This window comes from Dromaius novaehollandiae, chromosome 28 (assembly GCF_036370855.1).
Source record: "Dromaius novaehollandiae isolate bDroNov1 chromosome 28, bDroNov1.hap1, whole genome shotgun sequence".
NCBI lineage: Eukaryota > Metazoa > Chordata > Aves > Casuariiformes > Dromaiidae > Dromaius > Dromaius novaehollandiae.
The window spans coordinates 5145631-5171917 of NC_088125.1; the positions used below are offsets into that span (position 1 = coordinate 5145631).

At 53.9% G+C, this 26287-nt stretch overlaps 1 protein-coding gene and 1 non-coding gene across 6 annotated transcripts; one reads left to right on the top strand and one right to left on the bottom strand.

Moving 5' to 3' along the window:
* Nucleotides 1-252: 252 nt before the first annotated feature.
* TRNAS-CGA (transfer RNA serine (anticodon CGA)) lies at nt 253-334 on the top strand. Its single transcript has one exon. It is a non-coding gene; the product is annotated as a tRNA-Ser (tRNA).
* Nucleotides 335-1847: 1513 nt separating this feature from the next.
* On the bottom strand, nt 1848-26191 carry RNF41 (ring finger protein 41). Of its 5 annotated transcripts, XM_064498651.1 has the most exons (8): nt 25988-26191; nt 23098-23279; nt 22297-22488; nt 9323-9435; nt 5940-6211; nt 4923-5058; nt 4238-4341; nt 1848-3646 (listed from the first exon to the last, which is right to left on the bottom strand). In XM_064498651.1, exons 4-8 carry the CDS (start codon nt 9410-9412, stop codon nt 3295-3297), a joined length of 954 nt encoding a protein of 317 aa, XP_064354721.1. In that variant the 5' UTR covers nt 9413-9435; nt 22297-22488; nt 23098-23279; nt 25988-26191; the 3' UTR covers nt 1848-3294. The 5 variants fall into 5 exon arrangements, with proteins under 5 accessions (XP_064354721.1, XP_064354719.1, XP_064354720.1 ...); XM_064498649.1 differs by lacking the exon at nt 22297-22488; XM_064498650.1 differs by lacking the exons at nt 22297-22488; nt 25988-26191 and adding an exon at nt 23532-23555.
* Nucleotides 26192-26287: the final 96 nt, after the last annotated feature.

Sequence of the window (26287 nt, forward strand, 5' to 3'; positions counted from 1 at the left end):
CCCTGCCGGCACCAACCCCGCCCCCTGCCGGTACTGGTACCGCCCCCTGCCGGCACTCGGCCGGGGGGCGGTTGGCCCTGGTCGAATGGAGCCGGGGCAGGAAGCGGAGCCCGTGCGAGCCCGGTCCGCGCCGCGCCGCGCCGGGGCCGAACCGGGCGGGACAGGCCGCCGGTGCCCGGGGCGGGCGGGGCGGGGCGGGGCGGGGCAGCCGCGCGCCCGTCTAGGCGGAGCGCGGCGCAGGCAGGCGCGGGAGTCACGGTGGCCGAGTGGTTAAGGCGTTGGACTCGAAATCCAATGGGGTTTCCCCGCACAGGTTCGAATCCTGTCCGTGACGCGCCGCTCGCTTTTGTGGGGGCGGCCGGGGCCCGCCCGAGAGAGGCTACGGGTGGGGGGGAATTGGGGAGGGCTGCCGAGACCCCCCCCGGGAGCCCCGGTACTTTTTTTTTTTTTTTTTTCCTGTTTAAAGAAGTGGCGGCGCGGCGCAGGCTGCTTGGACCGTGCACAACCCCTCTGGGGGCCGGGGGGGGGGGGGCAACACCTTTTGGGGGCTGCAGAGACACTTATGGGGGGGGCTGCTCCTGTTCGGGAGCAGGGGGGCACTCGGTGGCAGCGGCTGCCCGGGTCCAAGGGGGCCCCCAGACCCTCAGCTCCCCCCCCCCAGGGCGCAGATCCCCATCTCGGGGGTCCCAGCCCCCCCTAATGGCGAAGGCCCGGGGAGCAGAGGCCGGAGCGAGCTGCGGAGGAAGGACGGGGTGCCGGGGGGGGGGTGGGGGGGCCACCCGCAGCGTCCCCGCGCAGGAGGGAAGCGCGCGGCGCGACGACAGACTGCGGCACCCGGAAAAGGCGGTTGGTTTATTCGGCGCAGGCGACACAAAGCAGCAGCACACGCACACGCGGCGGCCGTTGCGGCCCAGCGCCATCGCGGCCCCTCCGCGGGCAGGAGCCGCCCCGCATCCCACCGCGGCGGGGAAGGGGACGCGCTCGGCGCCGCAGATGCAGGTTTTTCCCGTTGGATTTAGCAGCTTTGTCAAATTCCCGAGCACGAGGGCCCGGGCTGGGAGGACCCCCGCCCCGGCTGGCCTCTCCAAACATGGCATTGCCTAGACACCAAAACAAGCACAAACCACCTGGGACGGCTGGGCCCCACGGCAGAACACGTTCCTGGTGCATGAAAACCACAAGACACAAACACGGAGCAACGGCAGGTCCGGAGCCGTGCAGGGAGGGGAACCTGCTCGAGGGCAGCCCGGGAGGAGCACGGGCTCCCGCGGCCAAGCCAAAGCCAAGCCGGGCACGGGTGGTGGGCGATGCAAAGCACGCGGAAGCCCACGGGGACGAGGGGACAGCGAGGCTGCCAGCAAGGCTAGCAGGAGCGGTCATGCATCTTCCCAAGGTCGGGAACAGCAGGGCCGGAGGAGAGAGAAGCTGGATGTGGGGAATCTTCCTTCCCGCTGCCACAGCAGCCCCCTTTCCCCGCTGCATCCCTCCGCCTGCTCCGGCCCCATCCCAGCGGTGCTGCCAGGGAGGCCCCTCGCCCAGAGTGGGATGTGCACAGGGAAAAAGGATCCCAGCGTGGGACCAGGGACCACAGCCACCTCCCACCCCAGGGCCGCTGCAGGAGAGCTGCCCCAAGCCCCGAGGCTGGTGTTTGCCCTGGGGCCTCGCTGGGAGAGCGCCGACTCCGCTCGATCCCAGCAACGGGGACAAGAAAGCAGAGCTGCTTCGGGGGCGACAGCCCGGGAAGGGGAACGCCGTTAAACCAGAGTCCTGGGGGCTCTGCCGGCTTCCTCCTCCCGGCGAGCAGAGACACCCCGTCCCGGAGGGGAGGATATTTTCCAAGCCTCGCGTAAAGCAATCAGAACGCTGTTTATTGATCATTTAAATCCCTGCCTCACAGTAGCCCACACGGGCACAGGAGTGAGCTGATGAAACCGTATCTGAGCAACACAGACACAGGAGGAGAAAAGTACTGTAAAAAACAACAAAACAAATGCAAATAAATTAAACTCCCAACAAGTAAACGTAACCAGGTTCTGAGGTGCCTGTCCATGGTACTTCAAAAATAAAATAAAAGGGGGGGATATACAAACAAAAGAGGCCAAAAAAGTACAAAAAATACAGAACCACAATCACAAGTGTCTGAAAAGTAACAACAGTAACAGTACAGAAAGCTCTTTGCCGAACACCCAACTGACACACAACAGACAGGACAGTTCCTCTAGGGCTAAGGGCAACGTGTGGAGGCAACTTTAAATGGCACAAGATGCCTGGGCAGCCGCGAGCCGGTCGCTGGGGCAGGAGCATCCACGGGACGAGCCTGGGAGAGCCCGGGCTCTCCGGTGCGGAGCGGAGAGGGAGCCGGGGCTGGGCTGGCAGCGTGGGGCAACGGCAGCAGGAGGGCGGCATGGCCAGCGCAGGTCTGCGGGGACGGTGGCATCCAGGGCCTGGTGAGCCCATGTGAAAGGCCGGTTCCTCCACCGCCGCGTCTTTCCCAGAGGGGGGAAGGCCCCAGCCCTCGACACGCGCTGGAGGCTCATCCTCTCGGCGGCTCGGCTGCCTCAACTCCGGCTGCCTTTAGGTTTCGAGAGCTGCTTTTGGGCAGGACTCACAGCTCCGTTCGTGGACTTGCTCCTGGGCTGCTTCTCCCCATCCCATGCCCCTCCCCAGCCCAGCGCAGGAGGCCAGGGAGCAAATCCTGCTGTTAAGGTACTGTGTGGTCAGTCAGGCATGGAAGGAGGTGAGACTTGAAGAAATAGCAACAGAGAAACCTTTGAGAGCAAGGCAGGAAAAATCCAGAGAGGGAGATAAAAGCCCAAGAATTCAGGCTCTGGACAAACAAGAGATATGCCAGTGGCCCTGGGGTCAGTCCGCAGCAAGACAGCAACTCCTTTCAGTTTGGGTTGCACAAGGAGCCAGGGCTTTAGTAGAGGCACTAGCATCCAAAACGCAGGCTGGGTCTGAAGGCTCTGGCGGTATTCGGGGAGCAGCTGCGCTCTCTCCCTCTCCCCCCTTGAAAGACATTGTATGTGGAAGCTGATCTGCAAGGGGCAAACATGGATGGGCTGCAGTGTGTGTTCATTGCTAGGCCAAGTGTTTTAAGTAGTATTTACCAGAGGCATTTAACCATTTCAGCAAGGAAGCAAGAGGCTCGAGGGAATAATGCCCTAACAAAACCACGCAGGTGGCTAGGGAACACCAGTGGTTTTGACCAGCTACTCCCCCAGTGCCCTCTGCCTCTCCACCTTCCCCCTCCTCTCCCTTGTCAGCACAAAGCGTTTCTCGCTTTGAAAGTTCTTATATTTCCTCCACTCCGTGTGCAAATATCATCACCAGTCCTGGCTCGAGCACCATGTCCTCACCCATGTGCTGGTTTTCACAGGCCATCACCACCACGGCCTGCTTGCCAGGGATGCGCTTGGCCACATAGTTCTCGTAATACCGCCGGTTCATCTGGCGGGTTTCCAGCGTGGCCAGGCCCTGCGGCCAGTTCCGCTCGTGGGCGTTCTCGATCAGCTCGTTGATGATGGACGTGGGGCAGCCGCTCTCCACCAGCGAGCGCTTGATGACGGCCTGCAGCACTGCATCCGGCGTGGAGATCATGCCGCCCCACCGCGTCACCCGGGCTGGCTGGAGGGAATTCACCCACCTGGTTGGAGAGACGGGGACAAGCGGACAGTCAGCGCACATATCGGCGGTGGCTGCCACCGCAACCGAGGAGCTGCTCTGCCTCGGGTCTGCTCTGTGCTCGGGAACAAGGCTGGACAGGAAACACCTCTTCTTCCCCACCTTCCTCTCCTCTGTTCCCACCCCAGCGAGCAGTCCCTGCAGGTCCCTTGCTGTGGCACTCAGCTTTGTTGAACAGAGCCTTTAACTCCCAGAAGGGAGCAGAAGAAAGGATCAATGAGAAGTCACTTCCTCCAGCCTTTCTCAGAAGGAGGAAGGAATCTGACAGCTTCCTGCTTGTGAACAGGATACAGGTGGAAGAATAAAAGAGACCAGAACCCATTGTGCAGCCAGCTCACATGCCACTCCCTGCTAGTACAAACTTCCCTGCAACTGCCCCGCTTGCTTGTATGACGAGAAGACACATTTTCTTCTCAAACTGTGCCTTTGCCTCAGAAGGCACTTCATCCTCCTCTCAAGTTTGCAAGTTAAGCTGGCAGATGCCCAGCTCCACTCACACCCTGACGCAGGGCTCCCCTGCTCCTCCTAGAGCAGCACGAGAATCAGTACTTACTCCAGGATTTCGTTGTATTCGATGGTCTCTTCCAGGTTCTGCAGGTTAGGGTTGACACTGCGGATAGCTCGCATATAGGCCTTCAGCAACTGAATGTCCCGTTTCTGGAAGGGGCAGGACACAGCGGGGTTTGCAAAAGGAGTCACTGCTGCAGCCAGCAGTCCTAAGAGCAAACCCCAGCAGAGCCGCAGGGAGGAGCGCGTCCCTGCCCATTCGCCGAGCTCCTGTCCCCGGCAGAGCTCTCGGCCCTCCCCAGTTTCAGAGGAAGTTGGTGTTGGAACTGGCAGGTTTCGCTCTGCAGCTGAGGCAGAGCGAGGGCACCGCCCTGCTTGGGTTGTCAGGCTCAGCCACCGGGCAGCAACTCATTAAGCCACAGTAACGATGGCTCATGGTGATACCCTCAAAACTCCGAGCTGCCTTGACCTGCGAAGGGCAGAGCAGGGCAGGAGAGGGAGTCCTGGGGTGCCCTCCACATGCTGAGCAAGGGAAGGACTCCAAGGCAGCAGAGGTGCAGAACAGCAGCAGGGGCCTGGCTGCACGCGGTTCTGTCTGCCCTGCAGCTGCTTTCTTTGTGCACAAACCATTTTCAGTGTTTGGTGTCTGAACAGGCAGGACTGACCCTTCCCAAGGGGATGTTAGCACAGAGACCCCGCTGCAAGTCAACCCCCTGGCCCCATGGAGCTACCTGCTCTGCTAGCTGATGTTTGTGCTCTGCTGAAGTCTTCTCCAGCTCAGCGATTCTTGTCTGCTGCTGTTGCACCACAGATCTTAAGTGCTTGATGCAGTTGTGGTTTGGCAGCTCATCTTTGGGCATTTCCAAGCTGCAGAGCATTACAAAAACAGTGGAGGCCCCGCGTTAGGAAAAGTTACACACCAGAGCACCTGGCATGGCCATAAACAACTTCCAGGACAAAGCCAGCCTCGGAGGACTTGCGAGAAGCTCTGGAAACCCCAGAGCCATGTAAGCTCGAATATGTTTTAGATGATCTGTTCACTATCGTACCTCAGGGTTTAAACCAAATGGGGGAGACCTATGGGAACAGATCACCAGGAAGCAGGCAGGTGATGGGATTATGCTCCTGTGAAAGCGATCAGGGCTCAGGATCAGTCCCACATTAGTGAGCCCGTGAGCCTGATCCAGTCTCTGACTTCATCTTCGGCAGATCTGATCGTTTCCAAGCCAACCATCCAGCCTGGCTTGATGTTTACAACATGCGAGTGGGAAGGATATCAGCACCAAGAGCAGAGGTGCCAAGACCAGACCAACCACCCACCGCTCCTGGTTCTCAGAGCTGGCAGCATGTAGGAGGGAGCAGAGCTCATGCTGGAACTTGTCCTGGGGTGGAATGGCTCTGGGCAGATTTACAAAAGCTCCAGTACCCCATTTCCACCAGTCAGCTCACACTTGAGCCTCCAGCAAAGAGCTAGGGGCTTTGACCCAAGTTTAGGAGCAATGTGCTTTGACAGAAGGCCTTCCACCACAGCCTACAAGGCCCTGCTGCCTCCAAAGCCCCATGCCCACGGGGCAAAGGGGTGCCCAGAGCAGAGCCAGGTACCATGAACCCCGTTTCCTTCCCCCGGCCTGGGGTCCCCCCTCTGCCCTCCTCCACAGACAGCAGGGCAGGAAGAGATCGCGGTGCTGTGACACGCTAAGGGCTTGTGCCCTCTGGGCTGGCCAGAACCCCACCAAGGCCATCCTCACCCGCATCCCTGCTCGCAAGTCACTGGGCGCTTTGGATTGTGCTCGCAGTCATTGAGGTGAGACATCAGGTTGTCAAGTCGCACTACTGCCGTACAGCCGAAAACAGCGTTGTCGCAAGTGATCTGCAGCTTCGAGAGCATATTACGCATGATCCGCGGGACAGGGCGGAGGTGGGCAACCGTCACTACGCTGCGGTCCACGGGGCACGTCTGCTGCTGGGAAAACCACTGGGTGATGCAGGCATTGCAGAAGGCGTGTTCACAGTGAGGAGCCTGTGGAGGGGAAGAGGAGCAGAAATCAGCTACATGTTACTCAAACCCTGCTGGGACATGTTTGCTGGTCCCTGGATAGCTCATGTGCTAGCAATGACCTTGATCAGAGAAGGGCTCTCTGTCTCAGAGGGATGCACAACAGCTACATACTCACTTGGGGGAGATGCACGCCCACTGTGCAAGCAGACAGGGGAATCAGACACCAAAAAACAGGCCTGTACAGAAAATGCAAAGCCTCTGCACAGCACCCTCCCACCACAACGTGGAAGGCACTGCTGAAGAGCCATCCTTCCTTCTCTCGGATGGCAAATGCCCAGGTTCATCCACGCCTGGTTTTCACTCTTGGGCCCAGCCCCACCAAGTTACTCTCTTCTCACCAGACACTTGGTGCCTCACAAAAAGATCAGCTCCCTGGGAAAGGGTATGGACCGTCAGAACAGGGCTGCTGCCCTGGTGTCTCCTGTGCTGCCTTTCTAAAGGGTTGAGCAGGCAAGACAGATCAGGATGCTAAATTTAAACATTTTTCCAGGGCAGATTAGAACATTACTTCACTGTATTTATACAGCTGGGCTCTGCTCTTAAGTTCAAGCTACAGCTGAAAGGGTATTAAGTTTGGGGAGGGGGAATGGGACACAGGCCAGTTCTTCAGACAACACAGATCTTTTTCTTCCAGAAAGCAGAAATCCAGAGTTACAGAAAGGTCAGATGTGTTCAGGGCTAAATCTCATGTACAAGCTGTTCCCTCAGTGCAGCATCTTACAGGCTGCCTTGCACAAGCCAGCAAAGGTACCAGGGTATAACGAAGATTGCAGGACACGCCGAATCAGGATTCCTCAATTCGATTCACAGCACTGTCCTGGAAGTTTCACTCCAGACCCTACAGCAACGCAGACCAAGTCAGCTTCCCTCCCCAGCCGCACGCCATATCCGAGCCAGCGGGCAGCTGAACTCGCTGACAGACAACGCAGCGCATGTAGGGCTCTGGCACAGGGAAAACCACCCCCTCCCTCGTGCTTTGCCGAAGTCCCGCTCCCTTGGCTTTCCCACCACCTGCCCCCGCATCCCGGAGCTCCCTGCTGTGCTGGCCTTTCTGCTCCCTTTACAAGGTTTTATCCACTCAAGGCCGATCAGCACAGCCGTATCTGCTCACACGGAAGTCTTAGTGATCTGGAAACCCCAGTGACTCAAGTGCAGATGGCGACTGTGGCAGATGGCAAATCAAGCCAGTTTCACTGGCCGCTGCAGGCGGAGGGCTGCTCCGCAGCCATGGGACCACAGCTGCTGCAAGCGATGCTTCATTGCCAGGGCTGCAGAGGAACCTGGGAGACCATCTGTGCGGCTGGGACAGAACCCAGGGCCATCTCTGTGCCCCAGGGGACAGCTGGGTCACATCTGAATGTGTGTTTCAGTGGCAGCGGTCAAACGCTGGCACGGGGCCCAGGGAGGCTGTGGAATCTCCATCCCTGGAGATATTCACGGCTCAGCTGGACACGGCCCTGGGCCACCTGAGATAGCTTTGGAGGTGGCCCTGCTCTGAACAGGCAGATGGACCAGAGTCGTCCTGAAGCCCCTTCCAACCTAGATTATTCTACAGTCCCTCGGTCAGCAGAAATAGTCTCCAGACAGATGGCAGCTTGCCTCCTCTCCCCCAGTCACCTCCACAACAGGAATCCACTCAAGAGCACTCATCACTTAGCCGGTAGGCAGGAAACAAGGAGAATGGTCCTCAGGAATTTGATCCCTTCAAATGAAGGCCAGTCAGAGGGCAAGTCTTATGCCCAGCTACAAAGGCAGCCTAATCACAGCTCCAGTTACCATGCTGTTGGCAAGAGCGGGGGGGGCTGGTATCCAACAGATAGGCTGTTAAACACTCCTGAGAAAAGCCTGGGAACAAGGGACTTTTAGATATCACATTCTCAAAATGAGATTTAAATAAATCTACTTACGAAACCTGCAACTTTCCCTCTACTTTATGCAACAATCCACGATCATGTTCACATGTTGACAGACTGTTTCTTTTCATCATTAAAGCTTGTTTTGACATAACAGATTAGCGGAGTTGGAGGGTGCTAACACAGTATTTTAACTCCGATAGATCGCACAGTTTTGCACACCCCCAGTCCCAGCACACATGCAGCCCACTGACACGGGGAGGATACGCGATGCAATCCTTGGCTTCTCTGGGACTCCGGCTTACCGGCACAGCACAAATCACAGCTTTGGTGATTCTATTCACTATTAAGCGATCAAACTGCAACAAGCATGTGTTTTCAGATTAGCTCGATCCTATTTTAAGCCATTTTATTTCAAATGAAGGCTGGATTTACGCAGAGGGTACAAAGCTAACACATGGCCGCAGCTCTACGAATGCAGAAATGCCTCTGGTGGAAGGCATTCCTAGGAAGGGAAGGGCACAGACTGGGGGAAGAAGCCCCACGTACAATGCCAGCTCCACTCAGCCACCGGCATTGGTGAGGGAGCTAAAAGACCCCGTGATTTCTCTCCCAGTAACTGAGCTTACCAGGACACAGTGACAAATACGGCCTTTCCATTACCAGGCAGGCAATGGTGCACCGACACATCACAGATCACGCGGTGCTCTGGAGGGGCCCCAGCACCCCCTCCAGAGAGCCACCCCTGCACGCTGCGCTGGAAGAACTTGCAGTATCACAGTTCGCAGGAAAGCCCTGTTCAATAAACAGCCCTTCTGCTTTACAGGGGCAGGAAGCTGATGAAGAAGTGGAAAAAGCAAACTCCCCATGCAATGCTGTCTTCCCTGAATAGCTGCACTAGCTGCAGAGCGAACTGGACCAAACACTCCCAGCCGTGTCAGGCCTGACGGAGCACAGCTCCGGTACCGGCACACTGCTCCATTTATCCTCCATCTGAGCTATGTTTATTGGCAGGAGAGGAGCAGGATTCTGGCTAGCTTACGCATCCTTACACGTGCCGTTGCTTTAATGCATTAGCAAGAAAGCTTTAAGACTCCCTCAAGCTCACGTAACGCACATGCTGTGTGTGGCGCCCATCATCTGATGAAGACCTCTAGAAGTCTGCAGCTGCAATCAGAGGCTTTTGGTAACAACAGTCAGTGACCAGATGGAAACCTACCTGCACCGGCTCCTCCAGGACCCCGCTGCAGATGGGGCATATAAGGTCTTCATCAACATCCCCCTGAAAGCGTGCTACATCATACCCCATTGCTCATCACCAAAGCCAGAACCCTGCGAGGGAAAAAACAGAGGTTAGGAGCAGCTGGGCATCCGTGGAGTCCAGACAGAGCCAGTCCCGGCCCTCACAGTGGCCAGGTTCCCAATTCCTGCTCCCTCTGCCCAACGCGGCTGGCTGCGGCAGACCCGAGCATGGCAGGCACCAGCCAGGAGCTCATGGCTGAGCGCTGTACAGAGGAGGGTGCAGCACAGCCAAGGGGAAAGCGGTCTTTCAGCCCTGTCTGCGTGCTGAACTGCTCCTTCACGATGCACTGCTGGCATCACTGCTCTCCCACACATGTTATATTACTAATCCTCCTGCATTTTTCCCACTTGCCTTTCTTTTTTCCCCCCCACAGTTGGATCCGGTATGTACAGGAGAAGCAGCACAGAGACACTGCTAACAACGAGTGAGCCCAGCCCCATAGGCAGGGCACTGTCGTGGGCTTTTATACGCCATGCTACGAGCACGGGCAGCAACGTATGCCGACGTGTGCCACAGACTGCTCCCTGGGGCAGCCAGGCACCTGCAAGCAGTTACCCCGAGCGCAGGGAACCAATGCCGTCCCCAGGGACAGCGTTCCCGCCGGCTCCGGAGACCCCAGCTACCCGGGTGCAGGTATTTGCGACAAAGCCCAGCTGCCTCCGGTTTTACCGCTCCTCCGAGCGGACGCAGAGCAAAGACTGCGACACTGCCTGCCGCAGAGCGATCGCAGCCGGGTGCTTCCGCGCCTGGACGGGAGCCGCCAGGCCCTGCCTGCTCGCAGCACGGAGGACGTGCAGCAGCGAGCCCAGCGCGAACCCAGCCCGTCCGGCACCAAGTCCCTGTCCCTCCCCTCCGAGGGCACGGTTCCCAGCGATACGTTCACTGGCTTCTCACAGCACCTGCCAGAGACTGACCTTGAGCCCTGCCCCAGCGTGCCAGCAGCTACGGGTCCCTTTGCGGCCTGTCCCTGCGGAGCCAACCCCTCCTCTCCCGTTCTCACCAACATCAAAGTCGGTGGCAACTGTCACAGCGATACAGGTTCCCGCTGCAGCGGCACCATCACGCTCGGCACGAGATAAAGGAGGAGGCTCCACCCTGAACGCAAACAGGAGCCGTGAACCAGACGGAGACGGGAGCTGCGCAAGGGCGCGCGGCCGCGCCGCGGCTCCGACACCAGCCGTGCCTGCCCGGGGAGGAGACCGCGGCGCGGCAGCACCCCTGGCTGCGCAGACGTCAGGAACATCCACCTGCTCTCGAGGGCAGGCGCAAACTGGCCCTGCTGATGCTCTGCAGCCAGATGTGAGCCACGCAGCCACGGCCAGCGGTGCCGAGTCGCTGCAGCTCGGCTGACTTGCTTGCACAACGCCACGCGCCTCCCCGGCCAGCCCTTCCCAGCCGAAAGAGCTTCGGCTCTAGACAGACACAGCAAGCGCGGCTTGTTGTGTAAACGGCGGCATCTGCTCAGCTGGAAAAGAAAAGGGAGGAGAGAAGGTGTGATGGATGGATAGGGAGAGGCTGAAGGTCATGCAATAACTTCATGGTTGGCCCTTGGGACCTTCTCCTAGTCAAAGGACAGTAGGGAGGGACTTTAATCAACTCACTGGACATCTGTGAAAATCAGATGATAAATCAGCTCCACGTGTGGATAGATTCTTTGCTCTAACAGAGCGAGCACAGACAAAAGACTCCTCTGACAGAGGCTGGGGTGGGGAAAGTCCCTGTGTCAGAGTTTGCAATTCAGATAACAAGATTAACAGCTCCAGGCTGGAGGGAGAATGGATCTCTGAGCAACTAGGATCAGCTGCTCTCAGACCTTCCCACGCCTTTGGACAGATGCTGCTCCCTCAACTGGCAAGGGACCCAAATTCCTTCCCATCCCTTTATGAGCCACTCGCGCTGCAAGTCTCAGCACCTCCAACACATTTACATTGGGGTAAAACCGACTGGGAAGGCAAACCTGGATGTGGAGGATCCAGAGCAACAGCTCCCGGCTGGCGGCTGAGCCGCAGCACCTGCGCAACCTGCAGCCCCTCGCCAGGAAGGTGTTTCACTCCACCGCCGGGACCACTCCAAACACCCTCATCCCTGCCGCTCCGTGCTCACGCACTGGTTCACGCTGTGGCGTCTTGACGTGTTTCTGAGTCCACGAGCAGCTGCCAGGGACACGGCCTGCCCTCTGCGCCTGCTAGGGAGATGCAGCACCAGCGACTGCAATGGGCGTCCAGGCATCAAGAGTGGAACTAGACCGGGCAACCGGACAAGATCCTTCCGCTAACAAGACAAGCTGCATTGTGAGTGCACCAACTCCAGAGAGCAACCCTGAGGGAAGGGGCTGCCCAGCCGGCGCCCGGCCCACAGCACGGTCTGCTCAGAAGTGCACTCGCTAACAGCTCGGCTTCCTTTGTCTTTCAGTTCCAAACTTCCAGTTTCCAACAAGCAGCCGGGTGAGACACCAGATGTCTTCACACCCACTCGGGTAAGAGAAGAGCGGAGGGGAGAAGAGCAGAGGGCACAACACAACCACTAAGATGGCCACCTTGCCATATGCCAAACAGAAGCTGTATCAAAACTTTCCCCAGAAAAATTTCTGCACCTGCATGAGTCTGAGCACCTCCGAATTCTTCTCATTCCTCTACCCAGCTGCTTGCCCCTTCTGCAAGCACAGAGCCGGATCATCTGCGGGGCTCTGCCAGCATGCCAAAGCAAGGAGCATTTCTTTCCTAATTACAAAGCAGAAATAGGAGAGCTGAAAATGTCTGTGATGTTCTAGTGAGACGGAGCTGGCAACCCAGCCTCTCTCCTGTCACATCCAGAGGTGAATTAATGACCTAGCCCTGCGGGATACTGCACACTTCTTCCTCCCTGGGCCCAGCAACCTCCAGGATGGCCCCAAAGGAAGTATCACACAGCTAATCTGAGCAAGCCCTACAAGCGCAGTGCTGCTCAACAAGGAGAATGGTGATTCTCAGGCTGCAGGCATCTATCACGCACAGAACCGAAGTGCAAGGAGCTTAGAAGACGTCTTTCCTCAAAGGGTTAAGAGAGGCACTCGGATACTGGGGTGAAGTCAAACCAAGCCATCTGCAGTACGGACAAGACAAGATATAGCAGAGTGAAGTTGGAGTGGAAGTCCACACAAGCCCATTCTTAGAACAAATTGCATCTGCAATAAATAGCAACTGCCACTTATGATTATACTTGATTTAAGTGAATGCACTTCCCAATCCTGCCCTCTCCAAATATGCACAGCTTCTCAGCCCCGGCACTGTCAGCCTCCCTAGGGCTGGGCAGGGAGAGAGGACAGCCAGCACGGATCAGAGGCAAGTCACAGAGAACAGGGCTTTAACCCAAATTATAGAGCAAAGCTGGGGTAAGTCACTTCTCCTCCCTTTCCCTCTGCTTCCCTTGTCATCACGTCTGTCTTGTCTTTTTAGATTGTCATCTTCTTGGCCTGGGGACTTCAAGTGCCTGCATGCTGCTTAGCACAGAAGAGATCTACATAGCAACAAGGACTTGATTGTATCAGAGAGGATCATGAATTAACAAGTGCTGTGACACTCCTGCACTTACCCTAAGCCTCCTCAGCATCCACCAGCTGAGACAAAAGCCCTTCAAGGCCTGTTCCCAGAACACCCTTGAGGAAGCAGAGGAGAGGTAAGAGGAAGGTGACGGCCCACTTACCAGCTGCCTAGAAAATGGCACTGCATGAAGGACTGCCAAAAGGCCGTCGCATCCCAACACGAGGGTTCTCCCAGCTCCGCTATCGCTACGGAGGGGCCGACGTCTTGTCTCAAGCCCCTGACTTGTGCTGTTCTTCTGTCCTCTCCACAAACCCACTATTTAAATAGGCAAATAAATTAAGGCAGCCAGTCACCACACACTCTCCCTGCCCTGGTTATAGGACATTCATTCCTATACGCTCAGTGCGTTTCAGTTTTGTTCCAAGTCTTGGGTAACAAAGGGGCTTCAATCAATTATCTGGCATCAGCTTACCTCAGCACTTCAAAATCACAGTGCAGAAACACAGCTAACGAGGCGGCGGCTCTTCTGACCCAAAGCCTATCTGTCCATATTTCATATTAACAGCGACCATACAGATAAGATTTCCATGGTAATACTGTGCTGTCTTCCAGCACGATAACTGTTTCTGACCCCAGAGGAAAATTCAATAGCTAAGAGTTTTTTCTGTTGACAAAAGGAAAATTAATGGCTTTAAAAAAAAGGTTCCCCCTCCCCCCTAAAAAATGGATTCATGGGAGCCTGCAGATTTGTTCCACAGCCTCCAAAGCACATGTTCACATGTTCCCTCCTTTTTGCCACAATATGTTCAAGCCGCTGGATCCCAGACAGTGAGGACGAGCCAAGCTTTCTGCCTGGTAAACTGCTCCAGGCACAGTCTGTGGAACAAGCCAGTATCTACTGGCTCCAGCAGAGCTCTCCACTCCACCGACACAGAGGCTGACTCATCTGAAGTTCGCAGGATTATGCTTCCACGCTCCTCCTCACCCACACAATCAGCTTTCCTTGGTAACAGCTGTTCTAGGTCACAAACACACCTCGCATCGTCACTCCACGGGCAAGCGGGGGGATGCAGAGCAGCCTGGAGAGGACCCGGCCCTGGACAGTTTCACCGGGAAAAAAGCATCTCCTACAAGATCTCAGCAGCGCGCTGCTGGCTGCGGGTCCCGGGGCAGCAGCACCTCCACCTGTGCACCACGCGCACAGCGTGCCGGACACTCGGAAGAGACACTGACTCATTCCGAGAAGCTGATGTTCGGTGTGAGCAACACGAGCAAGGAACAGCACAGGGGCAGACAACACAGCGTGCCTGAGAGGGAACCGAGTCTCATCCGGGCAGAAGACGTGCTGGCTACGAGTCTCCCGGACCCCAACCTCCCAGAGCCCGAGAAGGCCAAGATTTGAAAAAGGCACTTACCCACGATAAACTGCGCAACTGTGTCTAGCAAAACAGCAACACAGAGGACTCTGCACTCACAGCTAGAGCTCACCTAGATAAACCTGGTCCAAGGCAAAAGATAAATGACAACAGCAAGAACGGAAGGCTGTCAGCACCTACACATTAAACACACAGCAAAAAATATGCCTGGAGAGTCAGAGCACGATGGTCAGTAAAACCAAGGACCGGATGAACAACATCCACCCCAGTGCCTCCCGTTCAAATGCAAAGGCATCTAATTCCTCTTAAAGCACACCAGCTGCTAGCAGAACCTGGCAATCCCACTCTCCTCCCTCCTTTTAACAGTAAATCCACACAGCTCATCCCTCTAAGCAAGTATCTTGTATCTGCTATCGCTTCACTAGGGCAGCCCAACCCTTCTTCAGGAATAGAGAAGACCAGACAGAATCCCTTAAAAAAATTAAAATAAACAAACAAAACAAATAAAACTTAATTAGCCTGTGCTGGAAGTCTCCAGTGTCAGGCTTTGCCTGGTTCTCAAAAAGAGAGACACCATTTTCTCATTATTTCCAATATAAGTGTTGCCAACAGATACCAGAGCAGCTTTGCAGCTGGGACAGCTTGGAAGAAACCTGTTCTGTAAACAATGGTGTTTTTAATAATCTTTCCTAATTTCATCAGCTTTATGATCCAAAAGAAATAAAATTAAAACCAGAAAGCAAGGGAGAGGGGAGAAAAGGAAGAGAAAACATACAGATGCAAGAGAGGCTGTTCTGTAACAGTTAAAACGCAGCAGGAGAGCCAGGACTCCAGTGATCTTCTCGCTGGTTTGCACTGTGGGTGTTCTGGGGCACCATACTCGGTTGCCTCGGTTTCCCTGCTGTGAGTAAACACATCGCATATCGTGGGGGGCTGCAAGCTTTCTGAAGCAGTCCTGCTGCCGCTGGAGAGTTTCCAGGGAAAAAAGTGACCTAGAGGCTCAAAGGAATCACAGGGTTCTGCAGCACTTGGCTCCCGGCCCCCTGGATCTGCATCCATTTAAGGTGACTTGCACTCCCAGCAGTCCGAGTTCACACCAAGGAAAGATGCTGCCGACACCGCTGGCGGGACAGCCATTTACCAGGACAAACCGCACAGCAGAAACAGCCCTGAGCCGGCTCTGCAGAGGGGCTGACACTGGCTAGAAGCACTTTGCTGGAGGGATCTGCCGGGATTCCTCATCTTCCTCAGACCAGGTGAGGAGGAGGCTGCTACAGAGAGAAACGGGGCTGGTGCCAGGATGAAAGCAAAAGGGCTCTGGGCAGCTCTGCTCTGACGAGCAGACTGTGGACAAAGGAAGAGCCACCAGCGCTGAAGCTGCACCCCTGTCCCTGCTCTGCCGCTTTAGAGCGGCTCCGATGGCTCCTAACTGACCTCACACGATAGAGGTTTCACAGGAAACCCTCACGTCAGCGAGCAGAGCTGTTACAGGAACAACAGCCTGTTCCAGCAGAACTGCAACAGGAGAGTCTCAGCAGCCGAACAACAGTCCGTGCGCGGAGGGAGAGCTGAAGACGGTCTGTTTGCACCCTCGCAAGCGACCCGGTTACTGCAGCCCAGCTGGCAAGGGGCGGCTTGCCAAGCCATGGCGATTAGCTAGCCTCCCCGCTGCCAGCAGCCCATTCCGGCTCACGGCATCCTCCGGCATTCGCAGGCTGCACATTTTGAAGCGCAGGGCAGCCAGCAGCTGCGCCTGGAACGCGTCGGGCCCCAGCAAGCCAGGTACTTGAGCTCGGTGACTGCCGCGCAGCCGCCCCGCGCCGGGCTGGAGAGCGACCCAAGAGACTCCGGCGGCTCTGCGTGCCTGCCACCCTCCTCAACGCTGCTGGCACGAGACCCAGCAGCCAGCGCTAGCAGCAACCCCCTGTTCCGCACCAAAGGAGAAGAGCTGTCTGAAGCTGAAGATTAACAAGAACAATATTGAGTCTGAACAGGCAGCACAGGCTAAAGCTGGCTAAAAGTCCCTCTGCATGACCTAGTTGTCCAGCGACCTAGTTTTTAAACTATGCAGTGCAGCAGGACAGAAATAAATGCAACACATGTTGTGCATGGAAACCACTCTTGGCTGGAGGGATTTCCCCACACTGCCTGGCCAGGCAGGGAACTGAAATGGGTATTTGTTGGCATATGAACTAAGCAGAAATCCAAACCTTGCTTTAATCTGGGAACCAGTGGGAACTACAAGCTCTCTGCTCAGATACAGACCCATCACGATTTACTGATGAACAGCCGATACGACATACATCTCAGCTCCTTAGGAAACAAACACCAGCAGTAAGGGGTAGCTCTCCGAGCAGCGCAGGGGTCTGGCTGCAAGGTCTCCCACGGCTTTTACACCTCCAGCTGCATTAACTATCCATGTGGACAGGCGTTGCACAACTGCGCATTATGAAAGTCTGAAGGAAGTAAGAAGAACGAAAGCTCGATTTCAAGATGTGGTTATGAGATAGAGGCTCTGAAGGCCAACCACCTCTCCCTACAGCACTCTCCTTGTGGCACCAGTGTTCCTGGCAGGTCTATCAAGCCACACAGATCTGGTAACACTATTCCAAATGACACCACCATTTATAACTGACTCATGTCAGATCTTCTCGGTCCTTCTCGTCATTATCTTGACTTTTCTGGTACAGTTACCCCTAGTGTCCACCCATGTTACACATGGCTTGACAGAACAGACCTAATGTCAAATGCCAGCACCAAAAAGGAGCAGAGTCCACTCCGCAAAGGTAACCTGCCGGGCTCAGCTGCAGACAGACTGCCTCGTGCTTAGCACCACAGCAAGGTCTGCAGAGGCAACCCAGCGATCACAGAACCAAATTCTTGACGTTACTTCGATTGTTTCTTTGCTTCTTCCAATTTTGTTTGCATTTGGCTTGCCTGCGTGTGTGGAATGAGCCTGCATGGCCTTGTGGTTTTTCCTAGGAATTTCTGAATACATATTTGAGACATTTAAAGGCCATGAGTTGATAGAAAACCAAACACTGGCACAGAAGACAGACTGCTGATCTGCAGGCCAGGACAGTCACTCCACCTGCCCGACTTCAGCCTCTCCATCAAGACTTACTGGTGAAGAACAGCAGATAAAATAAACCAACTTTGCCTAGATGCAGGCTGTCGGTCACCAACTGCTCGGCGTGGGTGTAATTAACCACAACACTAATGACACCAAAGAGGAACAGCAGGCCCTCCCCACCAAAAAAAACTGATCAGACACTTAAACAGAGTAAGTTGAAACGTGACTCGCTCACTCACCCCTCCAGCATTAATACAGAGGGCCTCTAATTGTTATTGCACATACCCAGGAAGCAGACGGCAATTTAAAGTAATTCATGCTCTACTCGCAGGAAAAAAACCAGCAAACTAATCCTTTTGTCTCTAATGGCATCTATAGCCTTAGAGAAGAGTTTAGCAAGCATTTGTGTTCTGGGATACAGCAGCGTTTACGCAGTGCTTCACATGTAAAGTGACTTATGTGCAGCACCTGAATTGGGACCACGGTAGCACAGGAGGATCCTCAGTCAAGCTCCAGACTCAAATGGAACAATTAAACAAGGGCTCAGGAATTAAGTTTGAATGATTCTCGCTTACTAACCCTTTAAAGGGTTACCACCCGTTTCAACATAATTGTTGGGCTAATGTGTTTGTTTTGAAACCATGGTCACATGGGTTAATTTGTTCCTTCTCAAAAACTGCCTTTACTCCAGCAGCAATAAAACCCAATGGATTCAGAGGATGTTCACTGCAGTCCCTCCCACCCCTAAAAAACCCAGTAATCCCCAGGCCTGAAAGTTTTCTTAAGCAGGGGTGTTTCTTCAAAGCAGTTTACTCCAGTTAACAGAGACTTCAGAAATGACTGACAGTAACCCACAAAGTTTTAGTATGTACTATTTTGATTCAAGAGGCTGCAGGCAAAGCACATAGCAAATAATGACTAATATTTTTAATTAAAAGCCAGAAGTATTGAGAGTACAAATCTAACATCTCTTTCCATGAAGTTTTTTACTGCAGTGTCAATCTTCTGTTTGGCAATAGCTCATGTCCAAAGAGCAGAACTTTCCGTTCAAAAAAAAAGAAAACAAACACACTTGTGAAAGGCTTTTTCTAAAAAGTGATTTTTTTCTTTTTCAAAGTAAAAGGAAGCTTTTGCCTAAGTATACATAGGCAAAAAAAGATCAAAAGGAAAGGAGGGTTAAACAAGCTTTCTTAACTGTATAATAGCAGGAAAACACATTAATCACGAGGTTCTCGCCATGTTCAAGATCCCAATATGGTAGCTGGTGGAAGGAAAAAGGATATGTTGAAGAACTTCTACTTGCTTAATCCTTGCAGAATTGGACCTAGAAGATTTTTCCATCCAGCAAGACCACTCCTCATTCAGGGAAGTTCTTTGGGATCTCGGCAGTATCAGCCAGGCTTTAGGGTGTCCTGGGAACACCCGCGGGCATCATGCCGCAATGCTGGCAGTGCCTCAAAATCCCACAGCACGAAACTGCTACTGGTACCAAACAAGCAAAGACAACCTGCAGACTCTTCCAGCCGGGACCTAACAAACCCACCCTGTTTTCAGTGCTTTTAATATGTTAAAGACACGTAAGTGAAAGAGACTGCAGGCAGAGTGGTTAGCCCTGGAAATAAGCCACCTCAAGAGAAGAAAGCAAAGAAATCTTCAAGAAGTTCCTCAAGGTGGCTGCTGGAAGCAGAACAGCTCTCAGCACACCACGCGCACAGTGCTGAAGCCAAGTTCACATCACACTGTGCAGGTAATGCCACTTGGCACCTACAGAAACAAAAGACCTAATATGGAGTTAGACATCCCTGTTTGCAGCTACCGGGGCAAGGCCATTACCCCCTTAGACTCGGCAAGGCTTATTTGGGAAAGAACCCGAGCGGTCTAGGTGAAGCTCTGCAGTGCCCCGTCCTTCACGTCCACCGCACAGCCTGTTCTCTGGCACGCAGTTGGCCCGAGGAGCTGTTACATAAGGCGCAAGACGCGGCGTTTATCCAGCCTATCTCCAGATTCACAGTCAGAGAATTGAAACGGCAGCTCTCTTCCAGAGCGGCGGGACTAACAGAAACAACATTCACAGACCAGATTAAAATCCTGTTCCCTTCCAAGTATATGGAGCATAAAAACATTTGTCAGGTTATGTTAACTGCTCAAAATCTCAGGAAAAACAAACCTCAGACACACCCTCAGCCGCTCTCAGAAGGGATTTTTTGTTTGTTTGCACTGCAAAAGGCTAGGAAGCTCCTGAAGCCAAGCTGGCATTTAAGGCAAGAATATTTTTCGAGTACACACGCCTCTCTCAAGGAGGCTTTGGTTTCTCCCCCATGCTGCACCCCTCTCCTAGACCCTGCTTTGCGTCTCTCGCACTGAGTGCTCTGCAACACAGAGTCCCCAAACATGCAAGACCAGTGCCGCTCCAGTCACCACTCCCCTGCAGTGCCACAGCTCAGAGAGGACCCCAGAGCCTCTCTGACCTAACAGAGGTAAAACAAAGCAGAGAAGACAAGAGCAGAAAGATACCACGACATCTGAGCAAGCCTCTTCAGCACTGCAGACAATACAAGTTTTCGGGCTTGCTCCTAATCAAAATCTAGCCTTAGGTTATCCTTACCTTCAGCCTACGAAGAACATGAGGCAGAGCTAAGGTCTTACCAACCCAGGGGGTCTTTTCAAGTCCTACAGCTCTATAAAATGCATAATCAAGAATCGAAGCTGACTACAAGCCTTGCTTTGCAACCGAAACGGGCTCAGAGAACGCAGTTTGTTGCTGCAGGTTGCTAAGCCATGGCAACGACTTCTGAAAATCACACATTGTTTTAGAAACATCACAGACCTGCTTTTTATTAAGACTTTCTGAAAGGGTGGCCTGACCTTGAGCTGCTGAGGTTCCCACCCAATTCCTGCCACTTCCCTTCTGTACTTTTTTCAACTCAAGCCCATCTAAAGCTCTGGAATTCAATCTACAGCACTGTGAATGGGCTTTACAGCCTCAAATAGAGCTTTCAAACAGGCAGAAAGAATATGCAGTAGCCCACGCAGATGAGCGACAACATGGGAAATAGAGAGAACATTCAAACTTCAGCATGATTTTTGTGGCAGATCTCCACAACAGTTGGGTTATTTTCCTCCAAAAATATCCCTCTGATCAACTGAAGTGGAGATGCACTGATTTAGACAGCTACTCCCATGCTTCCTCTCCTGCCCATCAGCGAGCACTCGCCCATTTTCTTCATTTTCAGACAGACAGCGTAACCTTCAATGGTAGTGTCAGGGTGAGAACTGGCACGTGACCTCCACCTACGCAGCACACAAATGATGTAACTGATCATCAGCAAGAATGCGAGATACATTCGATCGCAGTATCGCAAACGGAAACATCTTCTCTCCAACCTTACAAGTCTTAGATTCGTAAGTCTCAGATTTATAAGGGAAATGTACAAGATTCCGGCAGAAGCCTGAATTTGTTTTTGTCCTTTTCGCTACAAGCTTAGAATATCCTTCCCACTTGCAAAAACACTGCATTTCTACAGTGCAAAGACTATTTTGTCTGAGCACTATCTGCAGTAACAGCTTCTGGCTCCTAGGAACCCAGGTAGGAACTAAACTAGATCCTGTGACCTGGGGTACAAACTCGCATAAAATCTGCTCAAGCCGCCAGCTCCCTGGCACAGCCTGCTTTCCCCAGCTGTCAGTTGTGCTGTGACACATCCCACAAACCCCGGAGATCACGAAGGAATGTGGCACGGCACGCCGCTGCAGCGCACAGCCTGTCTGCAGGCAGACGCAGCAAGGCCAGAGGAAGAAGTTAACGCTGTGAGATCCCAGGGCAGGAATCCGGCCCCAGGGCACTTTTGAAGGCCCTGCACATTCCTCGTCCATAATGGCAGCAGTGCCGAGAGGCTCTGACCAGCACTGGGGCCTCACGCACGTGCCATGCTACACACCCACAAGAAATGGATTATTTTGAGAGCGTTCATAGCTACGGATAAGGTAGAGCAGGACATCAGGGTCTGCAAGGTGGGGCTGGGCTGGAATTACGCAGCGCAGAACAGCCCTACCCATCCCTGCTATCGCTTTTATTTTCTGGTCTGTTTCTTATGATGTCAAGACAGCCCCCCAAAAATAGAAAACCTAAAGCAGAAGCTAAACGAGTTTAATGTTTTTCCCCAGAAATGGCAGACACAAATCATAGTCAGCAAGACATCTGTACACAAATACTCAGTTACAAAAAACATCCCGCACTGCTGCTACGTGAGACCAGCAGTCTGTCCCCTCCCAATCCTAACTGCTTGACCAGAAGTGCAAGTGGTACCTTGTCACAGGGAAAGCCTCACTAGACAGCTAGTTTAAACAGGGGCTTGATGTGCTGCTGCGATACCTGGCACCAGAAAGCCAAAACTGTCAGGGAAAAGGATTTCCCCCCCCGCAACCCAACACCTTCACTGGCAACACCCACGTGGATGAAGGCAAGTCTTAGCTCCTCACAAACAGCACAAAAATTCCCAGGGACACAGGGCAGAAAGTGAACCTCTTAGGGAGAAAATCCAGCAGTGTGGCCTAGGCAGGTCAGCCAAGTTTTCAAGCTTCTGTTCAGACCCACCTTCAACTCTCCAGCACTGCCGTTGTACTGAGCAAGTCTAGATCAGCTGCCATATGGAAAACAAGACACAGGAAGACCAAAGAGCTTTTTGCCTTTAGTTGAAAGCATATGGATGCAAGGGATCTCTTTATACTGGTGAATAATCCTATCCTTAGAACAGAACAGCAAGGATCCTATTCACCAAGAAGTGTTTCCTGTTTTCTGCTGTGAGGAAGCCCACACAAGCTGTGAAGCCCTAGAAGTTGGCCAGTCACCAAGCTGACTGATTAGTGAGAAAACACACACGCAGAGACCGCTCAGCAGCTCGACTTATGGCTCACTTTTACCTTTCGCTCTTTTTGAAGTTTGCTCTGCGTTGCCTCCAGCTGTCTCTGCAATCTTTTGGGATGCCTTTCCAAAATTCCAGATTTATCAGTAGGTTTTTATTAACAAAGCATTGTCTCTGCAAGTTACAGGAAATCTAGCTTTTTGGGGAATGCTCTTGCAATTCCAATGTCTGTCTTTCTCATTCTAGAACACTAAATGAAATAAAGAAATATAGAAATCAGGCAGGAGCAGTTTTTAAGCCAGTTTGGCAGGACTGTTTTAGACTAGTTATGCACCAAAATTTAAGGAGGATTCTGCCATTTCCCCATAGACGTTAATTTACAAGAAAGGTTCTTTAACGGCTTTAGAGCACGAACCGTATCCTTCACTGTGAACCTGCACAGACTATTGAACAGCAGGCTGTGATCTCTGAACAGTGATCTAAGTACGTCTGCTGAAGGAGGAATCAAGCAGCTACAAGCTGTGACAGCAGCCACATGTGCTGCACTGTCAACTGCACCGCTGCAGAGATCAGAGGGACTCCTCGCAGGCACACGGAGACTCCTGATAGAAACCAGGGTTAGCGTGCAGAGGTAGAGAGGTCTTTCTTGTCAACAGAGCAGAAACAAAGTTTTCAAATAAATATGCCCTAAAAATATCCACAGTAGCCCACTGAAAGCCTTGTATAGAAAGCAACACCCCACAAAACTGCTGACAGAACTCTAACCATTTGTGTGTCTGGAGTTCTGCACGTGTGGAGAGAAGACTTAAACTCATCACCTGTGAGCAGATGAAAAAAGTTTGAAAAGTACTTGATTTACCTTCCGTGGCAGAATTCCTCCCTAAGTAGCAAAGAGACAGGGCTGGGTTTGGTTTACTCTTTTCAGGGAGTTGCTCCCAGTGGCCCATCTTTTCCCTTTCCTCCTTTTACAGTCTAAAATGTCATTCTTCACTGGCCAAGAGCCGCTGCTACAGAAGAGTCATGAGGTCAAACAGGACAGATCTAGTCACAGAAAAAAAAAGAGGAAGGAAAAAAAAAATGAGCATGGTAAAAACCAACATGGGAAGTTGTGCTCTGCCCTTCACTCACTCTCTAAAAACCCAGATGAAAGCATCTTTCTTTTTTCACACAAGAACCCAGGCCTTCAGCCACACACATGAGACTGTTCCCCTCCGCCAGGAAACCTGCACTTCCCGAAGAGCCTTCGCAACGTGCCCAAGCAGCTGAATAACCTGCACAGAAGCGATCAAGTACCGGCAACCTGAGCCAGCTACGCCTGACGTTCCTCTTGGGAACAAGGATCTGAACAGAGGACAATCGCCACATCCGAGACCATCCCTTACTTTGTCCTCCAAGCACCTAAGAAAATTACTCTACTTAAGGAAAAAAAAAAAAAACAGCAGGAAGTGATAGCTATAGAGCCCCCAGCCAAATTTTGAGAGCCCTTGCTCCTTTCGGCATTCTGGACCAGCTGCATATGAACCATCCTGCTGATCGAACATCAGTTGCCTCGCTGTGGCACTTTGCTTCGGAAATTCCAGCCCTTAGCCAAAACTCCGTTTGCCTCAAATCCCCATTTCGTTTGGCTGAGAGAAGTTTTCAGCGAGACTGCTGCACTGCAAGAATGCACCATTTGCAGGAAAAGAAGTATTTGCCCAGTAGGTAAAGTCTAGGCTTTTAAGTTACACAATCTTGCTAAAAATAGTTTTCCCAAATGCCATCTTAATACCTCCTGACACAAATCCAAGTTGTTTTTTTTTTTTCTCCTTCCAACTCCTATGCTCACTCTAATGTTGCAAAAATTGACAGCAGGGAAGTCTGAATCTGAAATACTGTTTTAGGTTTTATGTGCTGTTCTAGGCAACGAAGACAAAAAAGCATAGCTCAGAAACACCACTGGACATTATCACAGCATTAAAGCAGGCACAGTAACGCCTGGCCCCTGGAAGCCACTACAAACAACATCTACTGTTAGAACAAAAGAGCTCATCTGATGCTGTTGCGCTGAGTTTTTTTTCATAACACCGTTTTACATTTAACACTATAAACTATACTAAAAAAAGGCTAGGGACCTTCCCATAAGACAGGATATCTGTCAAGCTTAGGTGCCTGAAGTTGTGAAGAGTAGCATTTACTTGCACGTCTCTGGAAAAAGAGCAGGAAACCTCGCAGAGCTGCATGCTATTCAGTACACAGCCTGCATTATAAAACCTTGTCGTGAACTAAAGCCCTATTTCATTTAATTACCGACTTCCCTTTACTTCCTACCCTTCCTCAAATGCCTCAAACACACACACGAGCTTTGTGATGTGCTCTGAAGGTCAGTCACGGGACTCCAAGAACTTGAAAGCAGTAAGTGTTCTCACATTCTTTTGTTATGAATTCTATATGCTTTAATTTTTACAGCTAACCCACACATGAGACTCCCTACTTCTCCACTCCTCACCCAAGAGCACCCCAGAGCCCTGGGCTTCTGCATGAGGACCAGGACGGCCTTAACCCTCGCTGCATTACAGCAGCACCCAGAGGCTGCAAATAATTCGGCATCAGAGCAACTTTCAGCCCAATTAAAAGCTTTCCTCTAAACGCTACTAGAAGAGCAATCATCAGTGAAGTTGGGGAGTATTTATGACGCTGTATAATCAGATGGAACGACCATCTTCTCAAGCCACTGGGGTTTTTTTTGCTCCACCTTCTCAGCGACCATTTAGCAAGGCACCGGCCAGCCCCTGTGAGCAGGTCTGAAACTACTCCGGCTGCAGCAGCCTGGAGCACAGACATACAGGGAGGGTAGGAAACGTTATCAGGGATCAAAGCTGGGAGATTCTCCTCAAGACGACTCGGAGCTCGGCTCGCAGTCGAGCTGTCAGAGACAGCTCTAAACTGTGCTCGTCCGCTCAGCTCCTGAGCTCGCAGGACGCAGGCCCGGCGGCGAGCACGGCCGACGCTGCTGCGTGCGCAGGGGGAGTGCGGAGACCCATGCAGGGCTCCGGGCGATGCATCCCCCTTTCCTGGGCACCTCCTTCCGTCCCCATCACTTGCCCCCATGGCCACGGAAAGGTTTTAAGCCCTTTCCCAAATCAACGCCTATCTCGGCTACCCCCCTCCACCTCCGGGGTCTCTGGCCCTTCGGTGGGTCCTTCCCTGCCTGCCCAGCCGCCACCCCGACTCCGGGCGGTCCTGCCCTCGCTCTGCCAGCCCCCGGGTCCCAGTGGGCCCCCAACCCTCCCCCCGGGACCGTGACGCCGCCGGGCCCACTGAGCCCTCCCCACGGCCCCGCTCCCGGCCTGCGGGCTCCGGGGGCTGCTGGGGCCTCACCCCCACCCCAGGGACCCCCCGAGGGGCCCTGAAGCCGCTCACTCCACCTCGCCCACCCCCGACACAGCCCCCGCCCCACAGCTCCTCAGCCCCCCATTTCACTACCAGCCCCCCGAGCCCCCCCAACGCCTCTCCCTCCCCGCAGCCCCCCCGAGCCCCTCTCCCGCTCCGCAGCCCCCCACAGGCGCCCTCCCTCCCCTACCCCCCCACAGCCCTCCCTAGGCCCCCCAGGCTCCCCACAGACCCCCTCTACCCCTCTCCCCCCCCACAGCCCTTCCTAGGCCCCCCCTCTCCCCCCCGCAGCCCCCATGCTCCCCACAGGGCCCCTCTCCCCCCGCAGCGCCCCCCTCGCCAGCCAGCCAAGCCCCCCCGGGCCCCCCGCCCTCACGTACCGCCTGCCGCCCGGGCCTGGACGGCTCCGGGACGCCGCGGGGCTCCGGGGCGGCCGCGGCCTCCACCTCCTGCCCCCCCGCCCGGCCCCGGCGCGCTGCTACGCAACCCCCCCGCCCCGCCGGAAGTTACCGCACCGCCCCAGCCGGAAGCGGCGCTCTAGCCGGCCGAGAGGCGAAGCTCAATGGTGCAGGGGGGCGGGCTCTATGAGCTGGGCGGGGCGGGGCGTGCCCCGTGACGACAGGGAGGGGGAGGGGCTTCTCGGGGCTGTGCCCGCCCCGGCCCCGCGGGGACGATGCCCG

Excerpts from the sequence above, each read along its gene's own strand:
- RNF41 (XM_064498652.1), bottom strand. The coding sequence starts at position 9,412 with ATGGGGTATGATGTAGCACGCTTTCAGGGGGATGTTGATGAAGACCTT. Across the intron at positions 4,342-4,922 it reads AACATCAGCTAGCAGAGCAG|AAACGGGACATTCAGTTGCT; the intron begins GTAGCTCCATGG and ends TGCCCCTTCCAG. Across the intron at positions 3,647-4,237 it reads GAATACAACGAAATCCTGGA|GTGGGTGAATTCCCTCCAGC; the intron begins GTAAGTACTGAT and ends CTCTCCAACCAG.